Raw genomic sequence first — 23,519 nt, forward strand, 5'->3', positions numbered from 1 at the left:
TATTATTATTAACAGTACACAGGTAATTCACGCTATTAGGCTATTCCACACACTAAATATACGTTTCACAGGCGTCCACTATACACCCCTGAAATAACAGCTGTATTTTCTACGGAGGTTCATTCTTGCTCTGAACGCATGAAGCAGCTCACGATAAGAACGATGCTAATGTGTAGAACGACACAAGCAGGAAGGCTGGGCTTGGTCTGCTTTAAAAAAATGGACTCGTTTCCATCGAGCGCCCTCTGCTGGTAATCAATGGAACAAGCAAATGAAAAACACGCGTGGTTTCATTCTCTTTTTTCTTAGCATACCAGAACATAGCGAAACACAACCTGGGATCTGATGTCTTTTCTCCCTTAAAAAGTCCTAAAACGAACGGTATGAATATGCTGAATGCAGTAATCAAGGCAGCATTATGTGAAGAATCTGCGTTGATCTGTTTTAGGTGACGGCACACTGAACTATACACACACACACACACATTCGCTTGTATATACAAGCTGGTTAGATAAGGTTCGGGGAAATTATACTGAACAAAATGGCAAGTTTATTGTACATGTTTATGTGTTATGTGTTGCTGACAGCACAATTAACCCCCCCCCCCCCCCCCCCCTCTCTCTCTCTCTCTCTCTCTCTCTCTCTCTCTCTCTCTCTCTCTCTCTCTCTCTCTCTCTCTCTCTATATATATATATATAAAGAAACACGTTTAAGTCTATTAATGAAATACAAATATGTTAACGGAGTGATTAAAACCAGTAGAAAAACTGCTGGCAGCAGCCCAAAAAGACTGTTGTCACTAGTTTAACGTGCAGGATACGCGAGAAGAATACTTCTATTGGCTTAATGTAGACAAAGTGAAATGGGCGGCTATGTTGGGAATGTGTTGTGCAGCTCCTGTCAGCAGCGCAATCAGCTGCCTTGGTGCCAGCAACACCTGCTATATGTTATGTTCCTGAAATAAACACATACATTATCATCCCTGGCCCTTTACATTTTCAGTGACGTCTAGTTTAAATGGGCATCGGTTGCACAACAGCAGGTCTCCCGTACAGCTTGCGTTTGAAACAGAAGAGGTAGCGCTTAAAATACGAAAATACGAAAGCCAGTTTTCCCATAAATTGCTGCAACACTTAAATTTCTTGTGACTGTGTGTGAGATCGCGCTTCTTGGTGTGTAAAATTAAATGGAGCGATTCGGTAGGTATTTGACAAAGATTTCAAAAAGGTAAATCGCGTCACTGAATCAGCACATCTAATGTCAGTTAGAGCAGTAAGGTTTTGATGTGATTTACATGCAACATACGCACAATAACTGCTCATGTAGTTTCACGAAGGATCGACGGCAAAGGTGTACATATAAACCCTGCGGATCACCGCTCAGTCAACCAACCCCGAGGGACGCCCCGATGCCCCGTCCCGCCCCTTTGACGACCAATATGTCGTCATCGGCGACAAATGCAAAGTCATTTGGCGAACAGGAATGTCAATCATGGTCCAAAATGGATGGCATTAGTATGCAGCGGAGCTGGTAACTGTGAGGCAGGAAAAGGAGAAACCGATTTTATCAGGTGAGCATAACCGTGTTTTACAGTAAGAAGAGCGATTACAACGATGCTAATGTCGAGTGTGCAGGGGTTTCGTTTTCTGTTTGTGGCAGGGTTGTCTATACAGACAGTAAGTAGCTGCTGCAGTCCGCGCTGAATGCAGAATTAACACGGTGTTGGTCAATTCTGTAATAAAAGAAACCGGCAAATCATGCAGATAGTTTTTTGTTTTTTTTTTTTTGTATTCCGCCTACACGGTGCGGTGCTGTCTCCTTAGTTCCTGTGGACGGTTTATGCGACGTATAATATTTGACCCTGATGGGACATTGTATTGGTTGCTAACAGTAACACGTCCAACGACATCATATGGGCAAATGGAGCTAATAACAATAGGCAAATGTTTTAACGAGCGTATTCTAAGAGAAAGGATTTGTAACGAACATATTTGAGCCTACGTTTAGTGTTTTTATTTTGCTATCTAGGGGATACTAGGTGTATCTTACGTCATCTCATGGGGTGTGTTGCTTTGGACAGAAAAGGTCCGATAATTGACATGCTGTAAGACAGTCCTTGTTAGTTCAGAATGTCCCTACGACACTCCCAATTGCATATAGCTGTAGTTTTAAAAGCGGGTGTGCAGTACTGCTGTATTGTGTTGTTCTGCTGTAAATGTGCATTGTTAAACCAGTACTTTCAAAAGGCCCAGAGGATTTAATTTTTTCAGAACAGATTGAAGTCCATGCTGTCTGAACCATAGCAATGGTAAACCGGAAACACCCTTTTTGTTTAAACGTGTAAGCATTATTTTTCAGTCTCAATTTGTATACTTCCCGTTGCAAAACGTTCGACTGTAACACAGGGTTACTATTGTCTAGATTCGAAAGCGTGGGTGATGAGCATCGTTCATGTGATCCAGCTATTACCAAAAGCCTACAGCATGTTAATGTCTCTCATTTCCTCTGGCCAGGACTGGCTGCTCCTGCAGCCCGGAGAGCACAGGGAACCATGCCTTCTCCGCACCTCTCCCTGAATCCTCAGGCCAGGTTTGATTCCAAGTGGCTGAAGACGGATTTGCAGGTAAGAAGGTTTGAAAGTAGATGATACAATGTAAAGAAAATGTGCTGTGATGTAAGACGGCTGGGTCACCTTGTCTAGAGGTCTCAATCATCAATTTCTTGTGGAGGCGTCACCTTGTCTAGAGGTCTCAATCATCAATGTCTTGTGGAGGCGTTTGCTTACTAGGCATGGATTGCACGGTGCTTTGAACTTGCTTTTTTTTAGGAAAGAAAAACATTTGAGCGAAAAAGCAGGTTGAAATGAGGGGTTTCCTTCACTGTGGTTGATGCGTTTGGAAGAGCAGTGTTTTATTTCTTTTTGTATTAAATCCCTAATCACCCCCACACAGGGTGGACATTTTTATCCTTTAAGTTTCTCTTTTCTGCAGTGAAAGTGCATGCTTAATGTTAAGAGAACTTTACATCTGCAGTTCCAGGCTACGGAGTGCATCCCAGGAAGCTAGTTTTAGTGCACTGGTGCCACTCCTCAGATACCCTGGCCAAGGGGAAGCACTTGCGTTGCTGGGAGAGCTCTTGCTGTGCCAGGCGGCCTTGGCTGGTTCTGTACAATACTCGAGCTGTGAATGCTATTCATAGAAGAAGAGTTTGATGCCAGGCCTCCATTTCCTGAACCGTCAAAAGTTCACAGCCCAAGTCAGCAGCTCCATGTGTGTAGATGGACCTTTGCTTTGCAAAACATTTCATCCAGTATTGCTCAAGGATGTGCTGTACACTGGTACTTAATCTGAAGGGTGCATTGTGTAACATTTGGTTGACAGTTCAACTTGGATGTGCTTGGTGTGTTTGTCTCAGTCTGTTATGTTTATTATGACATTTGAAATCATTGAAAGCTGGAAACCATATAGCCATTGGCAATAGCAATTTTCGGATTCTTTAAATGTTTTACGTTGAAGCGCTGCTCTTCGTGCTGTGTAGTGGATTGGGGGTCTAGTTGAAGCGCTGCTCTTTGTACTGTGTGATTGGGGGTCTCGTTGAAGCACTGCTCTTTGTCCTGTGTTTACTGGATTGGGGGTGTAGTTGAAGCGCTGCTCTTTGTGCTGTGTGATTGGGGGTCTAGTTGAAGTGCTGCTCTTTGTGCTGTGTGATTGGGGGTCTCATTGAAGCTCTGTTCATCGTGCTGTGTGATTGGGGGTCTTATTGAAGCACTGCTCTTCATCCTGTGTTTACTGGATTGAGGGTCTCGAAGCGCTGCTCTTCGTGCTGTGCGATTGGGAGTCTCATTGAAGCGCTTCTCTTCGTGCTGTGTTTACTGGATTGGGGTCTCCTTGAAGTGCTGTTCTTCGTCCTGTGTATACTGGATTGAGGTCTTGTTGAAGCGCTGCTGTTCGTGCTGCGCGATTAGGGGTCTCGAAGTGCTGCTCTAAGATGCTGTGTTTACTGGATTAAGATTATCATTTAAAACCTGTGCTGTTCTTTCTACAATTGTTTCCCACATTTTGTGTACAGATATAACCTATTAACATGTCCCATTGCATTTGGTTCTAATCCTCAGTTCTCTTCACTACATAGAGCACGGGTGTGTGGGGATTCCCCTTGGTTCTACAGGTTGTGTGTATTCTATGGCACAGCTTTCAGCATGTTCACAGTACCATACTCTAGATTCATATTGTAAGGACGTTTTAACTGCAATGCGTTAAGTGTGTGTGCATTGGATCATTTATATAGAGAAGATTCGTAGGAATTCAGTGCATTTAGCAGCTCGCTAGAGCTTTAATAACAGTTTTACAAAGTTGAGTAAAATCCACATTGAACACAAAACACATGTATTACAATCTCTACATAAACTAGCTCATCCTCATGAGTAAATTAAAACGTGATTGGGCTCCGTTTCCCCAGAGTAGAGGACAAAGGTTGCATCTGATTAAATTAAAGATAGCATTATTTAAGTAACCTTAACAATCACTCAATACATTAAGGAATGGTCTTTTATTTTTTAATAGTTCCTTTGCACAGGCAGCACTCTTTGCTCTGCTTCTTGCTGGATAGTAATATATGTTCCCTTGTTTCCAGCGTGCATTCTCTCTAGGTGGCTTGTGTGAGCTGTGGAATGAGATGGTCAAAGATGGAGAAATTACCTGCAATGGGGAGGAGTCGGCACAAGCAGGTGAACTTCTTCTTAACGTTTATGAAAGTATTGCTGTGAGTCCTAGTGATTTGGCCCGTTTCACATTGACAACTGAGATTTCCAAAATATGCTGGACACTTTTATTTACCATGCAAAACCCCACCGAGTGCACAGACTCTTAAGACTTTGTTAAGAAAGACATGCTGGGGTAATAAACACATTACAAATCCAGTACTATATGTGCTATTCATTTAAAGAAAGGCCATTGCCGAAACCCATCTGTTCCACTGGTAGGGCCGCTTCTCTTTTTATTCTCTGTAAAGAGATTTACGTTCTGCATGTCTTAGTCATTGCTTTTAAAAGGTTTTAAAAGTTTGAAACACGTAGTTCACGTTTAACAACTTCCTAAAATAACTGCTCAGGGATATAGATACTACCAGAGAGATTCCACTGTGGGGATCTGACTGAATTATTCTGCATTGTTGCCTTTTGCATGAATAGATGCACTGGCCGTGCAGCAGAATAGAGGCTGTTCGTGTCGTATTCATGAGGAGAGAAGCGCGTGTCAGTCAGGCTGGCAGTGTACACCTCAACAGCCTCCCGCACACCTCGACAGCCTCAGTCAGGCTGGCAGCGTGCACCTCGACAGCCTCAGTCAGGCTGGCAGCGTGCACCTCGACAGCCTCAGTCAGGCTGGCAGCGTGCACCTCGACAGCCTCCCGCACACCTCGACGGCCTCAGTCAGGCTGGCAGCATGCACCTCGACAGCCTCCCGCACACCTCGACAGCCTCCCGCACACCTCGACGGCCTCAGTCAGGCTGGCAGTGTGCACCTCGACAGCCTCAGTCAGGCTGGCAGTGTGCACTTCGACAGCCTCAGTCTGGCTGGCAGTGTGCACCTCAATAGCCTCCCACACACCTCGACAGCCTCAGTCAGGCTGGCAGTGTGCACCTCGACAGCCTCAGTCAGGCTGGCAGTGTGCACCTCGACAGCCTCAGTCAGGCTGGCAGTGTGCACCTCGACAGCCTCAGTCAGGCTGGCAGTGTGCACCTCGACAGCCTCCCGCACACCTCGACGGCCTCAGTCAGGCTGGCAGTGTGCACCTCGATGGCCTCAGTCAGGCTGGCAGTGTGCACTTCGACAGCCTCAGTCTGGCTGGCAGCGTGCACCTCGACAGCCTCCTGCACACCTCGACAGCCTCAGTCTGGCTGGCAGCGTGCACCTCGACGGCCTCAGTCTGGCTGGCAGCGTGCACCTCGACGGCCTCAGTCTGGCTGGCAGCGTGCACCTCGACGGCCTCAGTCTGGCTGGCAGTGTGCACCTTGACAGCCTCAGTCTTGCTGGCAGTGTGCACCTTGACAGCCTCAGTCGGGCTGGCAGTGTGCACCTCGACAGCCTCTACTGTAGCAACATCTTCACGGCTCCCTGTTTTCACGTGTTCAATATTTTTTGGTTATTCCCAACCCCTTTTCCACATTCACAAATGGCATAAAACTCATGTGAAAGAAAACAAAAGGAAGTTACACCTCAAAGTTTTTAACATTTGACCTTTGAAAAGAAAAAGGGCAGGTTAGGTTTTTATTTTTTCAAAGAAAACCAAAAATAATACCTTCCAGAAAATTTGCACAGACGAGGCCGAGACCTTGACCTTTCGTTGGTAATTTTATGAGATTGTAATTTTTGGGGTTTCACCCCAAGTTCAAAGGTTAAAAATTGTTAAGCTGTAATTTCCTTTATTTTCTTTCAAATGTATTTTTGAATTTGCTACCTGATTGCCAATAAAATAACACCTCCCACAAGTCTGTAGCACAGACCGTTTGAGTAAAGGTTGGTTCATGTTAAGGGGGTGCCCATCAGCCACATTTTGACTTTTCTATAACTTTTGACCCTTGACCTGATTGATCTAAATGTAAATTTGATCTTGCTTGCCTGAAGCAACCCTAAGAAGCCAGTTCGGTGTGATTCAGAGATGGAAGGGTGTAACCTGTTGGGTGATTTGTCGAGAATGACCCTGACCAAGTTCTGCTCCTCTAGTTTTGAAGCATTGTATTATAAATGTGCCCCGTCATTCATGTAACTGATGGGAAAGATTAGTGGCTTTTATTCTTTCACAGCATTAACACCAGCAACAATTCACTGCTCCCCATTTCATGTGCTCATTTAAAAGATACAAATAAAAAAAATTGTGTTTTCGGATCCACTGAAATTCCAAATATAAAACCTAAAGATTATAAATTGCTGTTGCTTCCTGTTTAATCTCTTCATGTGCAGTAGGTCAGTTGTACTATATGCTAAGCTGCTCTGACAATACGAGAACTCTAATTATAGGGGCAATGCCAACTGTACATAGAGGACAGGGCTGCTCTGCAGTATTATACAGTGATGTTCAAAAGTTTTGCATCCCCTACAATTTTAGGACTGAGACAAAAAAAAAGTGTGAATGGAGTCCTGCTTCTGTTGAGCTGGATAACATAGACGACAGAGGGACTGCACTGTAACCATTAGATCACATTGTCTGGTGATCTGTCTAAAACACCAATCATACCCCTCTGTCTTGGCTATGAAAGGAGTTATTTTATGGGATCAGTGACTATACTGTAACCCCAGCCAAGTCCCGTTTTCATTTTGCCTCCAGACACTTACCCTTGTGAGTATATGTCATTCCACATCCTACCAGTGAACCCTCCTCTGGCTAACCCTCCTCCCTCGTCATTTAAACGGGCTTCGCTTGCTTTTCCAGAGGACAACGGAGACTGTCTCAGCAGCCAGAAGAAGGACGAGTCAAATGACAAAGAGAAGAAGGAGGAAGAGGAGGCAGCAGCATCTGTCCATCACTCCATTATAGAGACATGGGACTGGGGTAGACAGCCAGGTATGACATTCTTAGAAATGGGAGGGTGTGATAGCAGGACAGCGGTCTGTCTACCAGCAGGGTTCTAGCTGCATTGCTTCGGGAAAATAAAACATTTAATAACAAAACATTACTTACAAATTACAGGCTGGAACAGTAGGACTGGGGGTAGTGCACATTCCTGAAGTCTCTTGCTCACAGTAGGGATCGTTTCTGAGTTGTGGTGCTTTATGCCAAGGGATCTGACCAGGCTGATTGGTTATTTATTACTGTATGTTCTCGAACATCAAATTCTCAAAGAGCTTGTTAGACATCCAAATATATAATTTCCCCTTTTTCTTATGCCCTCTACGCTTTACTTAAATCGTCACCTCGTTTAGACTGGTCCACAAATGTACACACCGTTTACACAAGTATGCCGTAATTTAGAGTATTCTCAATGTCAGCTTTAAAGTTTATGATGGCACAAGTTGAAAGTATGTAAGGGTTTTCTTATACAGATTGCCTGGAGAGAAGCTTTAGGTTGGTTTCACAACCTCAGACAGTGATGTAAAGTTTATCTTTGTGATTTTTCTTGATAAAGCACACAATTGTTGTTACTCTGGATCTGACCAGGTATTAAACTCAGCCAGTTATCACTGGTCTCCCTGATCAGTCTGATTGCTTTGCTCAGAGAAAAGGTTTGGCAAAGTATCTGTAAAAGGCTTGTGTGTGTGTACAGTATAAAGAAGAAATAGAGTAATTATAAAGAACAGGTTTCAGTACTCTGGGTGTTCCATAGTTTTTGTATTGCTGGGTTTGTTTGGTTCCCCCTGGATTCTGCTGTTATGTATGTTCCATCTTAACATTTCGCCAGATCCCTGGGATAAGAGCAGGAATTTTAGTCAGATCCCTGGGATAAGAGCAGGAATTTTCAGTGACTGGCTGACATCTGGAACCTGCCTCTGTAACTCTATCTCGAGTCGAATGGAAAATAACTGAATTTCTCAGGGCGGGTTGGTAATGGACATCCTGAGCTGGAGCCAAGGTGTTACCTCTGGGAAGGTATTCTCAGCCGTTAAGCAAAGTTCCAGGAAGAGAAATCCACACGGCTTGGCTCCAACTACATTTTGTCACCCAGTATTTATTTTGCAACCGTTCTTAGCACGCTCAGCGTGGATAAAAATAGCTTCCTAGCAACTGAGTTGTAGGTTAAAGAAACACATGATGCCTGCCAAATTTAATAATGTCAACAGAGAGATTTAAAGGGAGCAGATCTGTTCTTGCAACAAGACGTAGCTGCTGTACTTGTGTAGAGAGTATCCTGGTTGTTTTGAGGATATGTTTTGTGTTTTGTACATCGTTGCTTTTGGAGAATACAGTCCATGCAAGCAGCCGACTGGCAAGGTGTAGAAGGAAAGCTGGTTTCATTTTCACAGATACCCCGAGTCAGTAGCCCCTTTGCCTGTGAATGTAAAGTTAGTGCAGTCCACAAAGAACGTGGAACTGATGGAATGTCCATGTGAAGTAACTGCTGTTACCAGGGTACATCTTCAAGAGTAACTGTTCATCCATATGCCAGGGCGCTTGCACTAAGTTAATCGGATGATTCTGGCTTTTCTGTTGTCCCCTCCATTTAGACCTACTGTGCTGTCAGTAGATTGCTCATTTAGTTTGAAACCTATACCTAGGAACATGTTGGATCCAGACAGTCCATTAGAAGACTATTTTTATACTTTGGCATGGAGTACCAGAAGCAGCTCAGTTTTACAATGTTGTGTATGCTTATGGTTATGGATAGCTTGTGCAAAAGGGCCGTATCATAGGAACGGTGCTCTTAGAAACACATTACTCACATTTTACTAGATGGGACAGATTTGCCTTTTTCAAAATCTGTCATCTTTCACTGAGTGGTACAGTAGGTACACATCAAAAAATAGAGTAGTGATGTACTTCAGTTGCAATGTGTAATTATCTGCCTAATTGCGGAGTGTCACTACTTGTGTCTCAATTGATTCAGTTTGACTTCATTGACTCCTATTTATTCGATGTGGTTGTGTCTGTGCTCACTCATAAAACCCGTTGTGCAATACTTCATGTTTCTTTAACATTCATCTCGGTAAAAGGTTATATGTTTAAATGTGATCTGTTTGAGTTGTGTTTTGACATTGGGGTAGATCTGAACGTGCCACAGATTATCCAGCTGTTTGTAGAGTGCTGGTTCCTGGTACTAGCACAGAATAGCCCTGATGAAGCTCCAGGAACGCAATGCATTGCCTGTAGGAGCGCTTCATTGATCTCAGGTGCTTGAGCGGTTTGTTTCCAGCAGGAGGAGTGCCTGGGATGAGATTAGAAGCTGCCAGCGAAGTTATTCTCCTGTACGTTACACACTGCAGTGTCACATGGTACACGACGCTGACATCAGAATGGTTTACGAGACCTCATCAGTAAGGGGGAGGGACACACTGAGCAGCTTCATTGACAGCATTCAGGGAACTGTTCAGGGAATAAACAGAACAAAAACTTGGCTATTTCCACAAAGTTTCCTTTTGCTCTCGTGCATGGTAAGAAAGATGCAAAAGGTGCAAGCCAGGGCTGAATGCATGTTCTGTGTTGTGTTTTTTTTTTTTTTTTTTTTTTTTTTTTCCTTGGTTTACTTGCTGACTCCATGAGTCATAAATTAAAATCACAGACACCTTGGAGGAGAACTTAGTGAGGCATGGTGTGGGTTTAATATACTGTAGTAGCCTATGATGTATTTATATTGTATGTTTTAAAAGGCTAATCTTCTTCTGAATAAAGCTTTCTGTACATTTCCACTGCCTAACTACAGAGCACATATTGTTCTCTTCATGGATAGATTGGGAACCCTTGCGTCAGAGCTTTCTTTTTTTTTTATCCCTGCTAAATACATCTCTGTCCATTTTAAATGATCTGTGATTCACTGTAGCACCCCTTTATTTTCAGGTGATTGTTTAGTTCCTCCCTATACACTATGTTTTTTTTTTTTTTTTTTTTTTCCCTGTTGCATAAACAGCTGTTGAGCTCTTACTACTTTTTCCCCTTACAGATGTGAATGAGCTGAAAGACTGCTTGCATGTACTGGTGGATGACCAGCAGAAATTGGCCGGCCGCACTGCCAAAACCACCCTATCAGCGGTGCGACTGAGGCAGAGGCTGGTTATCCTGGAGCGCTATCTGATGGCACTGAGCTGCAGCGTTCGCCACGACAAGTTTAAAGCCAGATGGAAGAGTTCCGCCAGTGTGCCTTTACCTGCCGCAGACAAGAAAAGGTATTGGGCAGTAAATGAGGAGGGAATGGGAATGACCAGGGGCTGGTTTCACAGAGCATTTCTAGCAGTAAACGAGGAGGGAATGGGAACGACCAGGGGCTGGTTTCACAAAGCATTTCTAGCAGTAAACGAGGAGGGGAATGGGAACGACCAGGGGCTGGTTTCACAAAGCATTTCTAGCAGTAAACGAGGAGGGGAATGGGAACGACCAGGGGCTGGTTTCACAGAGCATTTCCAGCAGTAAATGAGGAGGGAATAATAATGACCAGGGGCTGGTTTCACAAAGCACTTCCAGCACTTAGCAGGCTAGCACACACGTGGCTCTGTGGTTTCATATGGTGTGGCATTGAATAAGTCAGATCAGCTAGCCTAAGTGATTTGAACTGTGTTCTTTTCTTTCAATCAAGGTTCACCTATAGAGAGGGATTACCAGGCTGCTGCCTAGAAGTGGTTTGTACCACTGGCTAATATGTAGAACTCCTACCAGCTTGGCTTGTGTATAAATCACGAGATCCTGTGTGCCAGGTTTCGGTAGTGGAAGCTTAATATTTATGTATTTTTACCTACAATTTATTCAAGTTAGCAGTGCAGTGCCATATATGTATATATGTATGTATATAAATGCGAGTGAGAGGAAAGCAGTGCAATAAGCTAGTTTCAGACCACATTTCCCAAACTCAGTTACATACGTAATATGAAGCCATTGGCTGCCTGTAGCTGTAAGGGCGTATAGTTACGTGTGACAGTTATGTTCTCTGTGCAAAAGGACTTTAATCAGCCTCATACTGGTAATCCACTGCAGTTAGATGCACGCCATGGTGGGAAGGGAATTTAGTTTGATTGGTTTGGAGCACTACCTTGCTACACCTTTACATAGAGGGAGATGAGAGGATGAGTGTACAGGATCTCCTACATGAACGCTGACGGGGCTTCTCTTGCCTGATTGCAGCGCCCGCCCGGTTGGAAAGGGTGTAGAGGGGCTGGCCAGAGTGGGGTCCAGAGCAGCACTTTCCTTTGCGTTCGCATTCCTTCGGAGAGCATGGAGGTCAGGTAAGCTGCTTTCAATCCAATTCCACTTCCCGCTGACCTCGTTGCGTACAGAGCTTTGAGAGGAACAGAGAGGCTTTTGATGCCGTGGTAACTGCACTTGCTTATTTCTGTTTGTTAATGTGTTTGTGATGTCGTTTACTACGTAGTTAATGATGTAACAATCAGCATTCCTTTCTGTTTAAACCTTTAGGCATCACAGTCTGCTTGCCCAGTTATTTTCCTTTATTCTGTATTATATATTGTCTTTTATTAATAAAATAATATTATTTATTGCTAATGTTTTATATTCTCTTTAAAAAAAAATATATATTAATAAGTAAGGTTACCAAAACACCATTAAAAATATTCTCAGAATACTGCATGTTATAAAATAATCAAATCAGTCACCAGAAATGATTTTGAAAGAGAAAAATAATGTGTTTGTGGAGTGGTAAGCGAGTTCCAGAATGTGCATTTGGATCACAGAGGGAAGTCATGCAGGAGACAGCAGGGTTGAGGTAATGCTTTGCACAAACTGCTTTCAAGAAGATTCAGGTCAGAGACGGAGCACGTGGCTGTGGTGTGATCCAGCTGTGGACCCCTATTCACAGGAGTTATTTAAAGAAAGTCCTTCTGGTTTATTTGTGAAGGAATAGGGCACAGTAATGCATTAGCACGCCATGACAGTGTTGTGAGACTCGTCCATCAGAATGTGTGAAGAAGGGGGTTTCGTTAGTATGGTTAAACTTGTGCTTGCATTCAAGACTCGAAGTGCAAGACTGAGTGTAATGAGAAGTGTTTTCTTAATGAGTGCAGGCTGTACATAAGTAAAGCTGTTCAAACACTTGGCACAATGAACTTGGTGAAATAAGGGTGCGCTCTGTGCTTCATGTTTTTAGTGGTTGTGAATGTAATAAGGCTTCATTGTTTTCCCCAAAACTGCGCACCTGGAGCCATCATTCAGTCCAAGGCCAGTTGTGACCTTGTATCTCTTGGTTATGTGGAGTAATGGACTGCTGCTGCTGAAAAAGCATTAAACTTGCGCTTGCCTCTGGTGGTCAGGTGAGGACGCAGACCTGTGCAGCGAGTTGCTGCAGGAGTCTCTGGATGCACTTCGCGCTCTCCCCGAGGCGTCTCTGTTCGATGAGGGAACAGTGTCTTCCGTGTGGCTGGAGGTGGTGGAGAGAGCAACCAAATTCCTAAGGTCAGTGGTACAGATTGCAAGACTGATAGGGGCTACAGTTGCCACAGCTACAGCGGAGAAGATGAAACACATGCCACCTTGTGAACTGGATGTCCAGCATGATAAATGCACGTGTTTCTCTTGTGTAGGGGAAGACATCCAACCTACTTATCTGCAGTGACTAGTGTTCCAGGGTTCTGTGTTATTGCATTTAGGTGTCTTTCCTGATGTTTGTGATTGCAAAAGACTTGGGTCTCTAGAAAAAGTGAAAATAAACTCTATTAGCTCTTGTTTGAGAAGTCAAAAGCTGTAATTCTCAAAGATTAAGCCCAGTATTTAAAATTGCTTAATGCAAACTGATTATGTCTCTGTTTTAAGCAGCGATGTTCATGGAGCTTCAAGTACCAAAGGGGCAGGAAACATTCCACTCCAGGACCAGCATTTGGCACTAGCAATCCTTCTGGAGCTCTCCGTGCAGAGGGGGACGCTAAGGTATTGGAGAAAGTCTTTTTAAAATGACTGTACTGATAATGACTGTCCTAACTCTCTCAGCAGCTGTTCCAACATGACAGATGACAGGAATGGAGATTTAGAAATATATACAGGCTGCCTATAATGAACCTCAGCTGGGTGGTTAATAAAAACCTGAACCGCTTCTGGAAGAACATCCACTTTAGAGGTGTACTTGTATCTCTAGACATGCTTATCCAGTTGTGATGAAGATTGGTCTGGCATTCTTTAGCACAAGTTATTGAATGTGCACGTCACATCTACAGTTTTACTTGCATTTATTTATTTATTTATTGCATTTATGTTGCACTTTTTAAATACAAAAGTATCACAAAGCACTGTACAGTACATAGCAGAAAAATAAGAACAAACCACAATGCATTTGTATAGCACATCACACATACAGCTGCCACAGTCAGACCATTTAAATAACATAATTAAATAGCAGTACACACATCATACAAAAGCAGCAATTTTAAAGTTACATTAAAACTCACTAAGATAAGAAAGCCATTTTATGTGTGTTTTTAGTCTTGACTTGAAAACTGTAACGGTCCCAGCTTCCCTGATAAACGAAGGCAGAGCATTCCATAATTTAGGAGCTCTGCAAGAAAAAGCCCTTCCTCCTCCCGTGTTGCTTTTGTTGCCCTAGGAATAACCAGCAGCACTGCATCCTGTGATCAAGAAAACTTTTAGTTTTTTTTGTATACAATTGCAAAGTGCCTCCTTTTACAGCTGGTCCTGTACACTGCTGTTTGCTGTGATTCTTTCAGTGAAGTTCTGTTACTGGTGTTGTCCAGTGAAAATGTACTGTTTCACTGGCACATTGTTTTTATCCTACGGTAGGTTGCTGAGAGTTTATACTGTGGCTATAGAATTATTAACTCTCTGTTTCTCTTGCAGTCAGCTACTGTCTGCGGTCTTGTTGCTGCTTCAGCTGTGGGACAGTGGATCGAGGGAGACGGATAATGAAAGATCTGCCCGGGGCACCAGCGCTCCTCTCCTGCCTCTCTTGCAGAGGTTTCAGAACATACACTGCTGCAAAGACTCCCCCAGCACCGAGGAGGAGGTGCAGGTTTGTAGCTGGCAGTCTCACTCTAGCTCATTAAGAATCCTCCTGCACTGTAGAACAGGTGGTGGCTGGCTCAGATGCTGCTTGCAGCGTCCCCATCATACAATATGCATGGAAAACGGAAGAGCTGTGGTGTCCTTGTCATTAGGACTGTGTTCCTATCTCCCTCCTTGTTAAAATATGATTGACACTGGTTCTTTCCCTGCGATTTCTTGTTGTTCTTCCTCAGATCCTGACATCACCCCTGAGCCCAAATGAGAGCTTTCTCCGGTATCTGACTTTACCCCAGGACAATGACCTGGCTATAGACCTGCGGCAAACTGCGGTGGTAGTCATGGCTCACCTCGATCGCCTGGCAGCACCCTGCATCCCACCGCAATGCAGCTCTCCAACATCACACAAGGTAAAGGAATAAGCATGCTTCATCTGTCCCGGGTTCATGTCCACTAAAAGTAGTTTTAATATAAAAACTGCTTTAAAAATGGTAAAAGAGCTAGATATATACCGACCCTGTCTCGCTGTGGTTTTCTTTCTTCCGATCTCTACCCTGTAGGAGTTTGGGATATGACAGGTATTCTATTGCCGCTGCATGCAAAATAACAAAATAAAATAAAAAAGCTTGTCATTGATTTGCTATGCAGCTTTGTGCAGGTGCCCAGTTAACCCAGACAGAGACTCCCTAGGTTGGCCATTGCCTCCAAGGTGCCCTGCTAACCCAGGCTGAGACTCCCTAGGCTGGGCCATTGGCTAAGGATCAGTATTTTAGATTCCTTCCAGGCTCTGTTGGCAGACATGTATAAGATAGAAAGCTTGAGCTGCACATGCTGCCTCTATAAACAGGCAGCACGTTTTCTTGTCGGGATGCGTTGTGGTTGTGTCTGGTTAATGCACCGCATGGCTTTTTCAGGGCTCATTGCAGGAGGTGATCGCTTGGGGCATGGTGGGATGGAAACCTCATGTCAATGTCAGCAGTCCTGTCCAATGTAAAGCTCTAGCAAACCTGGGAGTTACCCAGATCGTCTGCTCTGAGAAAGGCTTCCTCATCTTATCGAGGAATGGAGGAGTCTATAATCAAAACTACAAGAGCGATTCCTTGGTGAGTGTCTTGTATTTAACCTTTAATTGTGTGCTTTGTTACTTTGTCATTTCCCCCTGATTGTAACTTCATCCCAGTGCTGTTAAGTTAGCCTTTACCTTTGGATCCATGCTTGTTCAAGGCGCCGGTGTTGGTTCAGGGTCTTGCTTCAAAGAAGATCCTGAGAATCGCAGCCCACCCCGATGGGCAGCACTACCTGGCTTTGTCGTCTGCTGGAGAGGTCTTCTCTTGGGGCTGTGGAGATGGAGGTCGGCTGGGACATGGAGATACCGCGTACGTACCATTCGGGTTTCTCCAGAATCGTTTAGCTCTCTACTGCCTGGTTTTTATTTTCAGTGCCAACCTGTGGAACAGACCTTATGTTAAAGAAGTGGCTGTTACATGTTGCTAAGACAGTTTTTGTCATCACAGGTCTGGTTTAACTGTTAATATTTGTGCTTTTCCAGAGTTTTTTCTTTTTCATTGCAGTTCCCATTTATCCTGTCACACAACAAGTAAAGCAAGAAAACAAGATTTTTACTTTTGCAATTGAGATAAATTGATGTAAATTTGCTTAAAATCCACTTTAAAAATGAAGCCCTTAGTTTGTGACAGACCGGACTCCTCCTTGGATAAGACAGTTCAGTATCAGTTTTTTACCTGCTGTTTTGAGCTGGGATGGTTGTCGGCTCTGATTCCTCTTTTTCTGCAGGTACTTGGAAGAGCCGACGGTGATCGCTGCTTTTTCTGGAAAGCAGAGTGGAAAGCAAGTAGTTCACATTGCATGTGGGAGTACCTACAGTGCTGCTATTACTGTGGATGGAGAGCTGTACACCTGGGGGAGAGGGAACTACGGCAGACTGGGACACGGTACTGTCAGCAGGCTTCATACAACACACGTGAACACCACGTTGTTATGACACTCGCCTGCCAGGTTGCATGCATAGCTTGAAAAACAAAATGTTTGGAAATTTATTTATATATTTATTTGAAAATGCTGATTATTTTTTTGACAGCATGTCTTGTTCCATCAGACTCTTCTACACAATAAAGCATGTGTTTTTCATGGAGCACTTTCATATTGTCCCTGATAAATTGGGAATAAGGTATCTTATTACATGAAATACCAAGAACAGTGATTCTGTAACATAAAACTCTTATAAAAGGGGTCTACAGTATTCACAAATACAGTAATGTCTGTGTTCACCATAGGGTTATAAGGTATTCTAGTTCTGAAATAGTATTCTAGAACCTGGGGGCACTCCATCTGTAACTAAACTGATATCAGTGTTCTAAAAGAATCTTGGGGGTTGATTTGATCAGCTTGTACTCCAGTGGGATCAGTGACAGGTAGCATGGTGTAATCGACCTAGCTGTTTCTAGCTAACTACTGAAATAGTGAGTTTTTAGTTTCAGTTACTTTTTTTTCTTCATTTTTTCTATATCTATCTCCCAGCTTAAGCCATCTGTCTGTCTTTTTTGTACCCAGGTTCAAGTGAAGATCAGACCACACCCATGCTTGTAACAGGGCTGAAAGGACTGAAGGTCATTGATGTGTCTTGTGGAAGCGGGGATGCTCAGACTCTGGCAGTGAGCGACAATGGTAAGTTATACAAGGTTTCCATTATAAGTCTTGTCACCGTGTTTTCTGTCTTTGGTGCTAGAGGATGAGATTGAATCTTTTCAGTTAGATCCATGTGCTTGAGCCATTTCTGCTCATCACTGTGCTATTGTTTAGAGTTTGTAAAAATACTGCAGAATGCGACTTTGTTGTCAGCATGGATACATTTGATAGATGCTACGCTTTACTTTAAGAATGTTAACTCTATCAATATGATTTGCACTGTTTCTGACAGTTAATGGTGTTGGAGTTGATTCATTTATTTCTATTTTGATACCTCTTTTATTATTACTCACCAGAGTGTTTTTTTTCTCTTCTTTCAGGTCAGGTGTGGTCTTGGGGAGATGGAGACTATGGAAAGTTAGGAAGAGGAGGGAGCGATGGGTGTAAAACACCAAAGTTAGTGGAAAAGTTACAAGACTTGGACATTGTGAAAGTCTGTTGTGGGAGTCAGTTCTCTGTCGCTTTAACGAAATCCGGACAGGTTTATACTTGGGGCAAAGGGGATAACCAGCGCCTTGGCCACGGGACAGAGGAGCATGTCCGATACCCAAAGTTACTGGACAGTTTGCAAGGTGGGTGGATGGTATTTTACACTGATATCCGGAACAAGAAGAGCACTGTGTCCCTTCAATCGAAATATTTTCTGACAGGAATGTTTTGTAATGTTATACAATCTTGCCGATTCTGTCTCTTGTGCTGCCTTGATTAACTTACAAAACAGCTGCACTGTGCACATCATGATGTTGTTGTTGATGTAATGTTGTTGAAGCTGACACCCTGGGATCCTTCAAGAAGCTGCTTGATGAGATTTTGGGATCAATAAGCTACTAACAACCAAACGAGCAAGATGGGCCGAATGGCCTCCTCTCCTTTGTAAACTTTCTTATGTTCTTATGTTCTTATGAAGTGACCCTCCCCCGCTGCACTGTGCACATCATGAAGTGACCCTCCCCCGCTGCACTGTGCACATCATGAAGTGACCCTCCCCCGCTGCACTGTGCACATCATGAAGTGACCCTCCCCCGCTGCACTGTGCACATCATGAAGTGACCCTCCCCCGCTGCACTGTGCACATCATGAAGTGACCCTCCCCCGCTGCACTGTGCACATCATGAAGTGACCCTCCCCCGCTGCACTGTGCACATCTGTGTTTCTTTATGGGCAGTGATGAGTTCAGGCCGCAGGTCCTGATTTAGCTGCAGTAGTTCTCTTGTTCGCTGTACATAAATAATTTAGGACTGTAGCAAATAGCCCAAATTGACAAAACAGCGATGTTAGTAACGTACACCCCGGCCCTGGAGGAGTTGTAATAGGTATAAACCTCTTAAGAATTAAGACTGGGTTTCTGCTTCACTTCCCACATCATTAACACTCCACTACCAGTCAAGGTAGTCCAGAGAGACCAGAACTAAACCAGAACTGTCTCCACTTCATTTCCAGTTGTGTCCTCTGGTTTTAGGTTTCCACCAGAACCTTGTTTTCCAGTATTTGTGTTCCTGGAAGTACAATCAGTTAATTGTGTGTCGAAATGTGCTTCCTTTTTCATTTGAAACAGGCAAGAAGGTGATTGATATTACAGTGGGATCTACCCATTGCTTAGCGCTTACTGATGATGGGGAAGTGCATAGCTGGGGAAGCAATGACCAGTGCCAGCATTTCGACACGCTGTGCTTAAACAAAAAGGAACCATCCGCTCTGCCAGGGCTGAATTCCAAACACATTGTCGGAATAGCCTGCGGCCCTGCACAGGTAGATGAATGTCACTCCAGGATTCTTTACATGTCTTTCCTTGTATTTCCTGTCCTTTTCAGTGTATAGAGAAACATGTGCGCTGTAGATCAATAGCACAGCGACAGTAGACCATGGTAAGAGGATGGTGTGGTTGGGATGCATCGTTGTTCAGGGAATCATCATTGCTACATTTGCAGAACAGATTCAACTTGTTGCTATTTTTTCTGTGGAAAGCAAGTTCCCCACTGCGTAAATAAGGAAATCAGTTGCTCATTTGGATTACGAGTATTCAACCAGTTTAGCCAGTGACTGGCTTTGGCCGTGGATTAGCATGTTTCAGAGTTTTGCTGTTATTCTGTACATGACGGATGCAGACTCTGACCGTTGATCTGCGTGTTTCAGAGTTTTGCCTGGTCCTCCAGTTCCGAGTGGTCGGTCGGTCTGCGGGTGCCGTTTGTCGTGGATGTGTGCCCCATGACCTTTGAACAGCTGGACCTGCTGCTTCGGCAGGTGAGCGAGGGTCTGGACGGCAGCTCGGACTGGCCCCCGCCTCAGGAGAAGGAATGCATGGTAGTAGCGGCACTGAACCTACTAAGGCTGCAGGTACACTTTTCACAATGACTTTGAACAAGCAGTCGGAGCGCAGTGCAGAACACAGTGTCTTAATTATCCTTTGAGCAGTGGTGGTGGTGTTGTTACCTTTTTATTTTTTTTTTACCTTTACCTTCACCCCTTACATAAGGGTATATTAGCTAGTCCAAGATTAGTTGCTAATTGGGGGCTGTGTCTTTCCCTGTTGCAGCTTCATGCTGCTATCAGTAACCAGGTAGACCCTGAAGTCCTTGGATTTGGGTTAGGCAGTGTGTTACTGAACAGCCTGAAACAGACTGTGGTGACGTTAGCAAGCAACGCTGGGGTCCTTGGCACAGTGCAGTCTGCAGCCCAGGCAGTGCTACAGAGTGGTTGGTCAGTGCTGCTCCCCACAGCTGAGGAGAGAGCGAGAGCACTGTCTGCTCTCCTACCCAACGCAGGTAAGGGGCTGTTACATTCTACTGAGCAAGTCTTCTGTTCCCATTAGCAGATCATTTCCATCCATGCAGGGTTTGTGAATCCCAATGCATTCTCTTAAGTTTCAGGCAATGAAATGAGTGTCAGTGCTGGCTGGCGGTTTATGATTGATCTCTTGGTGAGCAGTCTGATGGCAGACGGAGGCTTGGAATCTGCACTGAATGCTGCAATTACAGCAGAAATTCAGGTGAGTTCTGTCTTTCATCTGTTCAATGCATAGCGCTTTAGGGTTCTCATTTTTTCAGTTTCTTTATGATTTGGAGTTGTATTGTTTTCTGGAGCCTCTTAAAAGATTGTTAACCAAGGTTAGAAAATACTTACTGTCATACACAAAGTATCCACGGACATTCTGTTTCCTTCAATTTCCAATGGCTCTTTGGAAAGACCACGTTTTTGCATGCACTGAAGTGTGTGTGTGTATATTTGTTTTTCTCTGCTTGTTGACATGTTTTTGTTTCAAGGACATTGAAGCTAAGAAGGAAGCTCAGAAAGAAAAGGAAATAGATGAGCAGGAAGCCAGTGCATCCACGCTTCATCGAAGCAGAACTCCTCTTGATAAGGATCTCATAAACACTGGCATCTATGAGTCTGCGGGGAAGCAGAGCCTACCACTGGTGCAACTTGTCCAGCAATTACTGAGGTACGAAGCACAGCTTTTGAGAATAGGAGACTGTAGTAGGACAGCTCGGAACAGCAGATTTTACTTTTAAAGCCAAATCGTTGCAAAATGAGACTTTAATATTGTGGTTAGCCTTGAAAGGTTCATTTAGTACAGTCTGATTTCAAAATTAATCCTCCAACCAAAGAGCTGTTTTTGAGGGGGCAAATATCATTGAACTCTTTCAGCAATGCAGACCTGTATTCGGGTCTTGGAAAAGTAACCCCACTTAGAACAGCAGAATAATTCATCTTTAAAATATATTCATATGTTTTTCACTTACATTTACAGCAATTGAATGAGTTGTTCTTGTGTATTCTTTCTTTTAAAGTTACTTGGTGTTCATGTAATTGTCTTTAATACACCAGGCACAGGGTACACAGTAAGTTGCAGGAAAAGTGTTTTAAAACATCAAATGCTTTTTAAAAGAAGATGGAGAGGGGTTTAAAAGTGCTGCTGTTTTTTTGTGTGTATTGAATCTGAGCCTTTGAACTGTGGTGTGACTGACTGTGCTGGTCGTCCTCGGGTAGGAATATCGCCTCTCAGACGATCGCCAGATTGAAAGGTGTGGCCCGCCGCATTTCCAGCTGCCTGGATGCTGAGCAGTTCAGCAAGGAGAGGTCTGCCTCCCTGGACCTGCTGCTGAGGTTTCAGCGGCTGCTGGTCAGTAAGCTGTATTCTGGCATGAATGGGCCCCAGCTGACAAACGGATACAGTGAGTATCGCAGATAAACATGCATGTGGAACTGTTTTTGAAAATATTAACAGGCTTTGGGAATGGACACATTTCTTTTATAATGAATAATAATAAAAAACAGCTACAGAAGAAAAATTATGTGCCAAACCGTCAATGGGCTAATATGAACTGTTTCACCATAAAATAATACTAATGCAAAAACGTACAGCTTTGACAAAATTGCGTTGATTTTTATACTTTTTCATTAATTCATTCATTATATTTTGATATGTTGTACCGAAGTGTACTTTAATAATTAAAAAGTTCAGTGTTGTTAAATGTAGATTTACAACTGGCTACTAGTTTTGTCTTAAAACAAGTAAGACTGAATGAATGATTTTTGTCCTCATTTTACTTGCAGGCCCTGAGCTTTTGGGAGTGGGCTCCTTGCTGAAGAAGTATATTGCACTTCTGTGCACTCACATTGGAGACATATTGCCTGTGGCCACCAGCATTGCCTTCATCAGTCACAGGCATTTTGCAGAGGTGTCCCGAATTATAGAGGGAGATCTGACAGGTAAGAACTAATAAGACTGGTTTTTGTGATCTCTACTATTTCTATGTGTCTGTCATTCATATTGGGATGGGGAAATACTGTCTAATTTAGCCACCAGTGGACATCGGTCCACATCACAAAACCACTGTACAATTTGACTCAATTGGCTTTCTGTGCTTGAGGGAGCCCTGGATCCGAATCGCAAGGCATGTGTCCAGGTCAGGACTGAGGTGCCTGTCTCGGAACTCTGCGGATTCATGTCCTTTAACTCACTGTGGCCAGTGCCATAGTCCTTCCATGTGCCTCATACACATGCTGAATGATAGCTGGTGCATTGGTCTGCTTGTGTTCACTCTGTACCCTACAGACCACACAGATACGCTCTCATTGAAATGTTACTGCTGATCCTGCAGGGGCGCTGCTTCCTGAGCTGGTGGTGAGCACAGTGCTGCTGCTCACTAAGAACGCAGGGTTGATGCAGGAGACTGGAGGCATCCCCTTACTGGCAGGCCTGCTGGATCGCCTAGACAGATTCAATCATCTGGCTCCGGGGAGAGAGAGAGACGACAACGAAGACCTGTCCTGGCCAGGGATTATGGGTAAGTCTCGGTTTCACCCAGTGGTACAGCAGTTAAAGCTTTTATTGCATTATTCAGGTGAACTCGTAATCTTCTCAGATACTGTTGGGGTCAATTCCTTTTTTTTTTTTTTTTTTTTTTTTGTTTTGTTTTTTTAATTCCTATTCGTTTTTGAAAATTGATTTCCAATTCCTTCTAAGGAATTGATATTCTAGAGACAATTGTTGGATTTGTTCAACTGCTTTCATTGACTAACAACGACTTCAATGTCAGTCATGTGTTGCCTCTGTAGGAAGCTCATTAACAGAACACCTCTCGTTTCTGATCATTGATGTGTTGGAATTGATTAAAAGGGGATGCGGTGTTGGAATTGGAAATTGTTTTTAAAAAACAAAACAAAAAACAGGAATTGTCCCCAACCCTGCTGGTGATATTGGAAGAGTTATTGCATACAGCTTTCCCATTGGCTTGCCAAGAGTGTAACTACGTATTGTTCTGCTGCGGCAGGTTCATTCTTCACAGGACAGAGCTCAAGGAATAATGAGGAAGTCTCCTTAATCCGCAAAGCAGATTTGGAAAACCACAACAAGGATGGGGGCTTCTGGACAGTGATTGACGGCAAGGTGTACGATATTAAAGACTTCCAGGCACAGTCCTTGACTGGGAACAGCGTTCTGGGTAAGCGTCTGATGAAATACACATGTGCAATATCTTCCTAGTGCTAGCAATGCTTCATAGTAAAGAGGGAATGTTAATCGGAGTCCAGAGTAATCGAGGAGAGTAGAGGAAAGTCATGCAAGTTTTTGTTTTGTTGATAAATTACACTGCTGAAGTATATGATTATAAAACACTCTGTGGTAAGGAAGTAAAGTGAACCTATACGCTTTGTATATTTACAGGTCATATAACCCAGGCAAAATATACCAGTTACCTTGCTGATATTTGGTA

The 23,519-nt window shown here is 43.7% G+C and overlaps 1 protein-coding gene across 2 annotated transcripts in view; it reads left to right on the plus strand.

The window, feature by feature from the left end:
- The first annotated feature begins 1,472 nt into the window (after positions 1–1,472).
- The window catches only part of LOC121327935 (E3 ubiquitin-protein ligase HERC2-like), a 71,730-nt gene continuing 49,683 nt past the window's right edge, over positions 1,473–23,519 (plus strand). Inside the window, exons 1-24 of one of the 2 annotated variants that reach the window (XM_041272292.1) lie at positions 1,473–1,570; positions 2,514–2,623; positions 4,633–4,726; positions 7,429–7,560; positions 10,589–10,811; positions 11,761–11,861; positions 12,903–13,044; positions 13,405–13,515; positions 14,437–14,608; positions 14,835–15,008; positions 15,513–15,701; positions 15,823–15,974; positions 16,393–16,550; positions 17,170–17,283; positions 17,625–17,876; positions 18,860–19,053; positions 19,438–19,638; positions 19,838–20,066; positions 20,166–20,290; positions 20,565–20,743; positions 21,292–21,476; positions 21,859–22,014; positions 22,407–22,592; positions 23,079–23,249. In XM_041272292.1, the coding sequence (XP_041128226.1) occupies positions 2,552–2,623; positions 4,633–4,726; positions 7,429–7,560; positions 10,589–10,811; positions 11,761–11,861; positions 12,903–13,044; positions 13,405–13,515; positions 14,437–14,608; positions 14,835–15,008; positions 15,513–15,701; positions 15,823–15,974; positions 16,393–16,550; positions 17,170–17,283; positions 17,625–17,876; positions 18,860–19,053; positions 19,438–19,638; positions 19,838–20,066; positions 20,166–20,290; positions 20,565–20,743; positions 21,292–21,476; positions 21,859–22,014; positions 22,407–22,592; positions 23,079–23,249 (3,712 nt within the window). In that variant the 5' untranslated portion in view covers positions 1,473–1,570; positions 2,514–2,551. The remainder of the gene's footprint in view (positions 1,571–2,513; positions 2,624–4,632; positions 4,727–7,428; positions 7,561–10,588; positions 10,812–11,760; positions 11,862–12,902; positions 13,045–13,404; positions 13,516–14,436; positions 14,609–14,834; positions 15,009–15,512; positions 15,702–15,822; positions 15,975–16,392; positions 16,551–17,169; positions 17,284–17,624; positions 17,877–18,859; positions 19,054–19,437; positions 19,639–19,837; positions 20,067–20,165; positions 20,291–20,564; positions 20,744–21,291; positions 21,477–21,858; positions 22,015–22,406; positions 22,593–23,078; positions 23,250–23,519) is intronic. The other variant, XM_041272293.1, reaches the window with a different exon arrangement.

The sequence above is a fragment of the Polyodon spathula genome, chromosome 15 (assembly GCF_017654505.1).
Source record: "Polyodon spathula isolate WHYD16114869_AA chromosome 15, ASM1765450v1, whole genome shotgun sequence".
Lineage (NCBI taxonomy): Eukaryota > Metazoa > Chordata > Actinopteri > Acipenseriformes > Polyodontidae > Polyodon > Polyodon spathula.